The 11,606-nt window shown below is 41.1% G+C and overlaps 1 protein-coding gene across 1 annotated transcript in view; it reads left to right on the plus strand.

Moving 5' to 3' along the window:
• SPHKAP (SPHK1 interactor, AKAP domain containing) overlaps positions 1-11,606 on the plus strand; it is a 192,025-nt gene that overhangs the window by 158,890 nt on the left and 21,529 nt on the right. Inside the window, exon 8 of the mRNA XM_010837102.1 lies at positions 1-1,208. Within this exon, the coding sequence (XP_010835404.1) occupies positions 1-1,208 (1,208 nt within the window). The remainder of the gene's footprint in view (positions 1,209-11,606) is intronic.

Raw genomic sequence — 11,606 nt, forward strand, 5'->3', positions numbered from 1 at the left:
TCCAGCTGCGAGAGCATTCCAGAGGAGGACTCTAACACCCGGGCCTATGTGAACAGCCTGGGTTTAATGAGTACCCTGAGTCAGCCAGTTAGCCGGGCCAGCTCCGTCTCTAAGCAGTCGAGCTGTGAGAGCATCACCGATGAGTTTTCCAGGTTCATGGTGAACCAGATGGAAAATGAAGGAAGAGGCTTCGAGTTACTGCTGGATTACTACGCAGGCAAGAATGCCAGCAGCATCTTGAACTCAGCTGTGCAACAGGCCTGCCGGAAAAACGACCATCTGAGTGTGAAGCCAAGCTGTCCCTCGAAGCAGTCCAGCACCGAAAGCATCACCGAGGAGTTCTACAGGTACATGCTGAGGGACATTGAACGAGAGGGCAAAGACGGCCCCTCCTCCAGGCAAGGCAGCCAGGACTGGACCACTGGCTTGCTCTCGCCTTCTCTGCGGTCCCCCTTGTACTACAGACAGTCGTCTGTGCCCGACGGCAGATCTCCGGGCGCCAGGCTCACGGTGAACGTGCCCGTCAAAGCTAACTCCTTAGACGGCTTTTCTCAACACAGCCAGCAAGACTTCCTCAGCGTCCAGCCAGTCGGCGGCGCTTCCTCCTCGGGTCTCTGCAAATCTGACTCTTGCCTGTATCGCAGAGGCGGGGCTGACCACATCACAAACATGTTAATTCACGAGACATGGGCAAACTCAATCGAGGCTCTCATGCGGAAGAACAAAATTATAGTGGATGATGCCGGCGCGGCTGATGCTGAACCTCCTTCAGGGGGCCCCTCCTTGCAAGTGGAAAAGTGTGCGGGCAGATTAGCTTCGGGCAGGGTGCAAAGTGGACCAGCTCTGCTTGTGCAGGAGTCTGTGGATTATCCGAGGAAAAACTCAATCACAGAAAGCAGCCATCTCCCAGGGTCGTCCCCAAGCAAAGCTGCTCCTCTTACAAGTCACAGCAGTTTAGATTTTAAAAAGGAAACTCCCTCATGCCACCATGCGGTCCCTCTAAGCCACACCCGGCGATCACTTTGCTCAAGGGAAGTGCCTTTAATCCATATCGAAACAGATCAGAGAGAAGAATGTGTGGGAGAACCTGAACACGTTATTTCCGAACACAGCCCCCTAGAGGAAAAAGAAATGTGTTTGGAAGAAGAAAAGGTCCCAGAGTCAGGGAAGGGTGAAGACGCTGCCTTGAGTGCCTGCCAGAACCCCAGGTGAGTGAGTGATCTCTTAGACGAACGAAGGTTCATGGGACTGCAGTTTGCACCTTAATCACTATTTATTCTAAATCTTAGGAACTTACTGGTGCAGGAACTGAATTCCTGAGATAGTCATTGGCCTCCCTGAGTTAATATACACTTTCCCAGGTGGTGCTAGTGGTAAAGAACCCTCCTGCCAATGCAGGAGACATAAGAAATATGGGTTCAGACCCTGCGTTGGGAAGATCCCCTGGAGGAGGCATGGCAACACACGCCAGTATTCATGCCTGGAGACATGTGCATGCCTATGGACAGAGGAGCCTAGCGAGCTACAGTCCAGAGGGTGGCAAAGAGTCAGACACGAAGTGACTTAGCATACATATAATAGAAAGGCAGAAGTAAATTTTTTTTAATTCCTAAAACAAATTAAGTTTCTGTGTATAATAAAAGAAATGCGATATCATTCTCCCCATTAAAATTAATCTCCCATAGTAAGCTACCTTTTGAAATTAATTCATGGCAACTTTCAAGCAAAAAAGAAAACACATCAACTTGATCACTTGAAAAAAAAGCTAAATTTAAATAAGTTTTAATATTGGAATCTGACATTAAATATTTTGGTGTAATTTTCCCCCAGGTTCTCTCGAGTTTTTCTTTCTTGTCTTACCCTAAAGATCTTTGCAAGGACACCATGTCCCACAGTGCTGACTCTTTAGATTCATAGTACAATACAGGCTTCCGTGCAAGTGGTAAAAAATACCTGCCAACCCATGAGACACAGTTTGATCCCTGGGTGGGAAAGATTCCCTGGAGAAGGAAATGGCAGCTCATTCCAGTTTTTGTGCCTGGAAAATTCCATGGTCAGAGAAGCCTGGCAGGCTACAGACCATGGGGTTGCAAGAGAATCAGACACGACTTAGTGACTAAACTTCAACATAATCACGGTAGGATAAGTGCAGAAATAAACACTGGGATGTTGTTATTTCAATAGTTCTTTTTCCAGAAAATCATAATGCAGGTGACAGTGCATTTTGAATTTGAGAGAAGGTAATTATTTCTCTCAGGCAGCTTAAAGAAATATCAGTTCCTTTTACAACTCCCATTTTCTGTAGCAAATTCATAAGATTCTTGAATATGAAACCACTGTAGCATTTAAAAATTTGATATATACTTTAAGTTTTTTTCTAAGCTACAGAAATAAACAAAGACAAAAATTAATCTACTGGCTTTGGGAAACATAAGTTGAGAAATAGCTTGCATTATCTTTTCAGAGATACACATCTATCATTCAGAGAGCTTATGATTTTTAAGTGTTTAGCTGCAATTAACCAGTTGAACATAGGCTTCTTCAAATTTTGTCAGCTCTGGAAAATCCCTAGGACATCCACACCCCCACCAAGAATGAGAAATCCCCCAAATGGATCTATCTTCAGGTACAAACGATCATTATAAAGCATCTTTACAAGTTATGGGCAGTGGGTGCTCCAGTTGCACTTTCTTAGCTACTTAGTGCTAAAAGTTTAGCTTTCCAGTTGGATTAAATCCTAGAAGAATGCAGGGGACAAAGGCATGAAAACGTACAAGCAAAAGAACATGAACTGACTAAGAAGACAAGTTCTTACATATTGTAATTCTCCGACAATACTTGTCAAAATCTTACAGAAGTACCATATCTTACCATAGTGTTCACCACCTCCAGGAAATATGATGCATGACAAGGTATTAATTGTGATTAAAGACTTGTTTTGGATTCCAGGTTTGACTTGAAAACTCCAGCTGAGATTCTTAGTAAAAGAAGATCATCTAGCTAGGGAGCATTCTTGAACCAATAGTTCAACAAGGTTCATACTTGTAGGCTCAAATCTAATAGTGGCGGTCACTGAAATTAGATACCATGCATTCTACAATTTTGAGTTAAATGTCACAAATGATACTCAAAATAGGTACAACCTAAGAACATTCCAAAAGGTTGGGAAATAGGCATGAATAAAACTTCCAACTGAATTAGTTTGTGTTCCCAATAAATGACCCAAACACATATTATCTCATAATGTGGATTCCTGATTCAATTTTCCAACACTGAAAGAGAAAAAAAACTTGGTAGAATCATCAGCCTTCAAAATTCGAGAGCTAAATCTTTTCTCAAAGCATCCAGACTAAGCATTTAATATATTTTTCTTTTTGGCACAATATAAAGAATTGTAGGAACTTCCCTTGTGGTCCAGGGGTTAGACCATAGGCCAAGTGCTTTCAGTGCAAGGGGCATGATAGCCCACCAGGCGAATCTGTCCCTAGGATTTTCCAGCAAAAATACTGGAATGGGTTGCCATTTCCTTCTCCAGTGGATCTTCCCAACCTAGGGATCAAACCATGTCTCCTTCACTGGCAAACAAGTTCTTCACCACTCAGGCACCAGGAAAGACCTTACTCACCTGCTGTTGTTCAGTCACTCAGTCGTGTCAGACTCTTTGCAACCTCCTGGACTGCAGCAGGTTTCCCTATCCTTCCCCAGCTCCTGGAGCTTGCACAAACTCATGTCCATTGAGTTGATGATACAGTCAAACCATCTCATTCTCTGTCATCCTCTTCTCCTCCTGCCTTCAGTCTTTCCCATCATCAGGGACTTTTCTAATGAGTTGGCTCTTCGCATCAGGTGGCCAAAGTATTGGAGCTTCAACTTTAGCATCATTCCTTCCAAAGAACACCCAGGGCTGATCTCCTTTAGAATGGACTGGTTGGATCTCCTTGCAGTCCAAGGGACTCTCAAGAGTCTTCTCCAACACTGCAGTTCAAAAGCATCAATTCTTCGGCACTCAGCTTCCTTTATGTTCCAACTCTCACATCCACACATAACTACTGGAAAAACTATAGCTTTTCTACAGACCTTTCTTGGCAATGTCTCTGATTTTTAATACACTATCTAGGTTTGCCATAGCTTTTCTTCCAAGAAGCAAGCATCTTTTAATTTCATGGCTGCAGTCACCAATCTGCAGTGATTTTGGAGCCCAAGAAAACAAAGCCTGTCACTGTTTCCATTGTTTCCCCATCTTTTCCCCAGGAACTGAGGGGACTGGATGCCATAATCTTTGTTTCTTGAATGTTGAGTTTTGAGCCAGCTTTTTCACTCTGTTCTTTCACCTTCATGAAGAAGCTCTTTAGTTCTTCTTCACTTTCTGCCATAAGGGTGGTATCATCTGCATATCTGAGATTATTGATATTTCTCCTGGCAATCTTAATTCCAGCTTGTGCTCCATCCAGCCCAGCATTTCTCATGATGTACCCTGCATATAAATTAAATAAGCAGGGTGACAATATACAGCCTTAACGAACTCCTTTTCCTATTTGGAACCAGTCTGTTGTTCCATGTCTGGTTCTGTTGCTTTTTGACTTGCAAACAGGTTTCTCAGGAGGCAGGAAAGGTGGTCTGGTATTCCCAACTCTAAGAATTTTCCACAGTGTATTGTGATCCACACAGTCAAAGACTTTGGCATAGTCAATGAAGCAGAAATAGATGTTTTTCTGGAATTCTCTGCTTTTTCTATGATCCAGTGGATGTTGGCAATTTGATCTCTGGTTCTTCTGCTTTTTCTAAATCCAGCTTGAACATCTAGAAGTTCACAGTTCATGTACTGTTGAAGCCTAACTTGGAGAATTTTGAGCATTACTTTGCTAGTGTGTGAGATAAGTGCAATTGGGCAGTAGTTTGAACATTCTTTGGCATTGCCTTTCTTTAGGATTGGAATGAAAACTGACCTTTTCCAGTTCTGTCACCTGGATTTTCCAAATTTGCTGGCATATTGAGTGCAGCACTTTCACAGCATCATCTTTCAGGATTTGAAATAGCTCAGCTGTAATTCCATCACCTCCACTAGCTATGTTCGTAGTGATGCTTCCTAAGGCCCCCTTGCCTTCTCACTCCAGGATGTCTGGCTCTAGGTGAGTGATCACGCCTTCGTGGTTATCTGGGTCATGAAGATCTTTTCTGTGCAGTTCTTCTGTGTATTCTTGCCACCTCTTCTTAGTATCTTCTGCTTCTGTTAGGTCCATACCATTTCTGTCCTTTATTGTGCCATCTTTGCATGAAATGTTCCCTTGGTATCTCTAATTTCCTTAAAGAGATCTTTAATCTTTCCCACTCTGTTGTTTTCCTCTATTTCTTTGCATTGATCAGTTAGGAATTCTTTCTCATTTCTCTTTGCTATTCTTTGGAACTCTGCATTCAGATGGGTATATCTTTCCTTTTCTCATTTGCCTTTGCTTCTCTTCTTTTCTCAACTATTTGTTAGGCCTCCTCAGACAACCATTTTTCCTTTTTGCATTTCTCTTTCTTGGGGATCGTTTTGATCATTGCCTCCTGTACAATGTTACGAACCTCCATCCATCATTCTTCAGGCACTCTGTCTCACCTGTAGGCAGTAATCATCAGAAGATTCTTAAGGTTTACATAAAGAAATGTAGCCAGGCTCTTAACTCAGCACCTAGTCATTACAAACACTCAATAAATGTTTACTGTATAGTTGTTGTTTGGGCTTAAGGTATATGGTTGCTTTTATTCCAGAAGATCTTTTTCCCAAGAGAAACTTGTTATAAACAGTGTGAGAATTTTATTAAAACCAGAGAATTCTCAGGATTTGCAAGAGGGAAATTAGTCATACTTAGATCACATTTTCTAAGTTCAGGGTTGTTATCAGGAGATTTGATGTGTCAAAATACCTAACTATGGAGCTCAATTCCCTGTGAAGGACTTCCTACCCACTTATACACAAGAGGGAGGGAGATGACATAGGCACACATTAGATTGTTTGGAAGTGGGGAGGTGTCATGTCCTGAAGATATTATTAGGCTATTCTCTGAGGGACATTCTCATAATTCTTACTAAAAGCTTCGTAAAAGCTCAACATAATGAAATAAAAATCACATTCTTACTTTTTTGTTATGTAAAACCAGAATTCATCATGGCCATCAGACCCAAATAGAAATACTGTAGCTCAGACAGTAAGGAATCTGCCTGCAATGCAGGAGACCCAGGTTCTTTCCCTGGATTGGGAAGATCCTCTGGAGAAGGGAATGGCAATCCACTCCAGCATTCTTGCCTGGACAATTCCATGGACGGAGGAGCCTGGTGGGCCACAGTCCATGGGGTCGCAAAGAGTCGGACACGACTGAGCAACTAACACCACTACTGCTGCTATTGTATTTCAGGCCATCTCATTTGTCCACATACCGAATTAAATCAATTTTAAAGAGCTTAAGTGATTTAGGATAGCCCAGTTCTTGATTTCTGGGAAAATATTATCCTATTGGTGAACAGCAATGTGTTCTTAACTCAACCACCTTCTCTGAGATTATTGAAAAGCAGTTATCTAACTTTTTGATAATTGGAGACCAAGGTATAAACACCAAACTGAAAATTTTGATCATTCACATGTTGCACTCACCTTATATAATTTTTTAGAAATACATTGTGTATTCAATTATGTTTGCTTCAAGAAAAAAAATTTTCACCTGACAAATATTTGCATGCTCATCTGGGATACACATTGCCACTGGAGCTGCAAGCACAAGAGAACATAAAGATTTCGTGCCTGCACCCATGGCTCTTGGGCTTCCCTGGTGACTCAAACAGTAAATCATCTGCCTGAAATGCCGGAGACCTGGGTTCAATCCCTGGGTCGGGAAGATCCCCTGGAGAAGGAAATGGCTACCCACTCCAGTATTCTTGTCTGGGAAATCCCATGGACAGAGCAGCCTAGAGGGCTACCTTGCACACCAGTGGGAGAAATAGACAGTGTGCATGGAAAAACCCTTTTGAAAAAGATTACTGTAGAGTGTGATGAGAGGAAAATAAGAAGAGTAATGTGACAGAAAATAACTAGTTGGGGGGAGTGGCTTCTTAAGATAGAATGTTGGCATTTGAGACAAAATGTGAAAAAAGAGAGAAATGATGCCAATGATATGAAGAATTGAATTGAACTGAATCTTTAACATCATTGTGTTCTAGACAGACAAAAATTGTCCCGGGATGAATCACCTAGAAATCCTAGATTGAGTATAATAAACATCCTTTTAAATCTAGAGCTGAACTTAATAATCATAATCATATGACAATCTCAGAGGCAGAAAATGGAAGGATCTGAAACAAAAGTGACAATCTTGTTAGAGTGTTTTGACCATTAAAAAATTAATGCACTTAATCAGTTCAGTTCAGTCGCTCAGTCGTGTCCAACTCTTTGCAACCCCATGAATCGCAGCACGCCAGGCCTCCCTGTCCATCACCAACTCCCGGAGTTCACTCAGACTCACGTCCATCGAGTCAGTGATGCCATCTAGCCATCTCATCCTCTGTCATCCCCTTCTCCTCCTGCCCTCAATCCCTCCCAGCATCAGAGTCTTTTCCAATGAGTCAACTCTTCTCATGAGGTGGCCAAAGTACTGGAGTTTCAGCTTTAGCAGCATTCCTTCCAAAGAAATCCCAGGGCTGATCTCCTTCAGAATGGACTGGTTGGATCTCCTTGCAGTCCAAGGGACTCTCAAAAGTCTTCTCCAACACCACAGTTCAAAAGCATCAATTCTTTGGCACTCACCTTTCTTCACAGTCCAACTCTCACATCCATACATGACCACTGGAAAAACCATAGCCTTGACTAGACGGACCTTTGTTGGCAAAGTAGTGTCTCTGCTTTTCAATATGCTATGTAGGTTGGTCATAACTTTCCTTTCAAGGAGTTAGCGTCTTTTAATTTCATGGCTACAGTCACCATCTGCAGTGATTTTGGAGCCCCCAAAAATAAAGTCTGACACTGTTTCCACTCTTTCCCCATCTATTTTCCATGAAGTGATGGGACCAGATGCCATGATCTTCGTTTTCTGAATGTTGAGTTTTAAGCCAACTTTTTCACTCTCCTCTTTCACCTTCATCAAGAGGCTTTTTAGTTCCTCTTTCTGCCATAATGGTGATGTCATCTGCATATCTGAGGTTATTGATATTTCTCCCAGCAATCTTGATTCCAGCTTGTGCTTTCTCCAGCCCAGCGTTTCTCATGATGTACTCTGCATATAAGTTAAATAAGCAAGGTGACAATATACAGCCTTGATGTACTCCTTTTCCTATTTGGAACCAGTCTGTTGTTCCATGTCCAGTTCTAACTGTTGCTTCCTGACCTGTATACAAATTTCTCAAGAGGCAGGTCAGGTGGTGTGGTATTCCCATCTGTTTCAGAATATTCCACAGTGTATTGTGATCCACACAGTCAAAGGTTTTGGCATAGTCAATAAAGCAGAAATAGATGTTTTTCTGGAACTCTCTTGCTTTTTCGATGATCCAGCGGATGTTGGCAATTTGGTCTCTGGTTCCTCTGCCTTTTCTAAAACCAGCTTGAACATCTGGAAGTTCATGGTTCACGTATTACTGAAGCCCGGCTTGGAGAATTTTGAGCATTACTTTACTAGCGTGTGAAATGAATGCAATTGTGCGGTACTTTGAGCATTTTTTGGCATTGCCTTTCTTTGGGATTGGAATAAAAACTGAGCTTTTCCAGTCCTGTGGCCACTGCTGCATTTTCCAAATTTGCTGGCATATTGAGTGCAGCACTTTCACAGCATCATCTTTCAGGATTTGAAATAGCTCAACTGGAATTCCATCACCTCCACTAGCTTTGTTCGTAGTGATGCTTTCTAAGGCCCACTTGACTTCACATTCCAGACATCCTTGATGTCTGGCTCTAGGTGAGTGATCACACCATCATGATTATCTGGGTCGTGAAGATCTTTTTTGTACAGTTCTTCTGTGTATTCTTGCCACCTCTTCTGAATATCTTCTGCTTCTGTTAAGTCCATACCATTTCTGGCCTTTATCGAGCCCATCTTTGCATGAAATGTTCCCTTGGTATCTCTAATTTTCTTGAAGAGATCTCTAGTCTTTCCCATTCTGTTGTTTTCCTCTATTTCTTTGCATTGATCGCTGATGAAGTCTTTCTTATCTTTCCTTGCTGTTGTTTGGAACTCTGCATTCAGATGAGTATATCTTTCCTTTTCTCCTTTGCTTTTTGCTTCCCTTCTTTTCACAGCTATTTGTAAGGCCTCCTCAGACAGCCATTTTGCTTTTTTGCATTTCTTTTCCATGGGGATGGTCTTGATCCCTGTCTCCTGTACAATGTCATGAACCTCCATCCACAGTTCATCAGGCACTCTATCTATCAGATCTAGTCCCTTAAATCTATTTCTCACTTCCACTGTATAATCATAAGGGATTTGATTTAGGTTATACCTGAATGGTCTAGTGGGTTTCCCTACTTTCTTCAATTTCAGTCTGAATTTGGCAATAAGGAGTTCCTGATCCGAGCCACAGTCAGCTCCTGGTCTTGTTTTTGTTGACTGTATAGAGCTTCTCCATCTTTGGCTGCAAAGAATATAATCAATCTGATTTCGGTGTTGACCATCTAGTGATGTAATAAACATCCTTTTAAATCTAGGGCTGAACTTAATAATCATAGTCATATGACAGTCTCAGAGGCAGAAAATGGAAGGATCTGAAACAAAAGTGACAATCTTGTTAGAGTGTTTTGACCATTAAAAAATTAATGCACTTATCAGCATGCCTGAGTTTCAATTATCATCTTGAAAATTATTTACTATTTGCGGTGTTCTTTGTTTCTGTGTATCCAAGTTCCAATCAGTAGTGTTTTCCTTCCACCTAAGGACTTCCACTGCACTTCTTACTGTGCAAATCTCCTAGTGAAATTTTGTTAAATAAAAATTGCTATTTATTGATAGCCTTATTTTTTCATTTTTTTAAACAGGCTTAATTTTTTAAGAGCAGTTTTAGATTCACAGTAAAGTGGATAGAACAGAGAATTTTCCATGTCCTCTACCCCCACATAAGCATAGCCTCCCCCACTATCACCATCGTATACCAGTGGTTCACTTGTTACTGCTAATAAACCAACATAATACATCATTTCACCCAAACTCCATCACTTACATTAGGATTATTGTTACTGTCTACCTATGGCGAGTGATTCCTGCTTTCCATTTATAGTAATGACTCAAATTTTCTTTCTAAAATAAATGTATTTTGGTTATATAAACTAATTTAAAAATTTTTATTATTATTATAAAGGGTAATGCATATATGGAAAAAATTATGACAGTGGTTTGCTAGCAAATGAAGTTGGAGGAACTCTGAACTAGGTGGTCTCTGAGGTCCCTGCTGACTCAGAAATTCTACAGTTCAATTTGATGTCAGATCAAGTATGGTCCTTTAAAGCACTGTGTGTGAGCGGTAAGATCAGAAGTAGGAAAAAAAGCCAACACATACATCTGCAAAACATATATGTGCATTATTCGTAAATAAATGAGCAAAGCTATAAATTTCTCTCAAAAGAAAATGAAAACTACTATTTTAGATAATCATTATTCATTCTGAATTCCTGGTTATGTAACATGGGATATGAAGTTTACAGTAAATAGAGTGTGAAATTGAGATAAAATAAAATATTCTGACAGCTTCATTTTTTAACCTGAATGTTTAATGTCAATCACTGAGATTTAACTTCTGCTTTAGTAAGAAATGTCCTGGAATGAATTTTGCTAATAATATAAGGTCCTAACTCAGTAAGGAATTGGTCTAGGAAATTATTTTTTAACCAAATGAACAATTGGCTTAGGATCTCTCTCCTTTGTGCTCAACGCTTGGCTCATTTCCACTTGGCGGAACATGTATATTATTTCCATTTGTCATCAATGAACTTCTCTTTCATTTGAATTTAGTTAAATTCAGTAAATGTTTCTTTGGCTGCATCTATTCCTCCCCACCCCTTTTCCTTGCTCAATTTAGAAAATCTCAACATTTTTGAAAGAAAGATCAAGTTTATATGGGTCTCTTTGCACCAAAGGTTAGCAGCAGATTGCACTGGAAGCAGCCACACCCCAACACCGCACTTGTCCAGATGCTGTGAGAAGGAATCTGAGATCTTGTGTGAAATTACCAAGGTGACATGTTCACATTTCAGAGGTGGTATTTAATCACACTCCCAAAATTAAGCATTTGAAATTCTCTGAAGTGAAATGAAGTGAAAGTCGCTCAGTCATGTCTGACTCTTAGTGGCCCCATGGACTACAGAGTCCATAGAATTCTCCAGCCCAGAATACTGGAGTGGGTAGCGTTTCCCTTCTCCAGGGGATCTTTCCAACCCAGAGATCGAACCCAGGTCTACCACATTGCAGGCGGATTCTTTACCAGTTGAGCCACAGGGGAAGCCCAAGAATACTGGAGTAGGTAGACTATCCCTTCTCCAGTAGATCTTCCGGACCCAGGAATCGAACCAGGGTCTCCTGCATTGCAGGCGGATTCTTTACCAACTGAGGTTTTTTTTTTTTTTTTTTAATACAATAATTTTTGGAAAAAGGATAACA

The sequence above is a fragment of the Bison bison genome, unplaced genomic scaffold, assembly GCF_000754665.1.
Source record: "Bison bison bison isolate TAMUID 2011002044 unplaced genomic scaffold, Bison_UMD1.0 scf7180017864068, whole genome shotgun sequence".
NCBI lineage: Eukaryota > Metazoa > Chordata > Mammalia > Artiodactyla > Bovidae > Bison > Bison bison.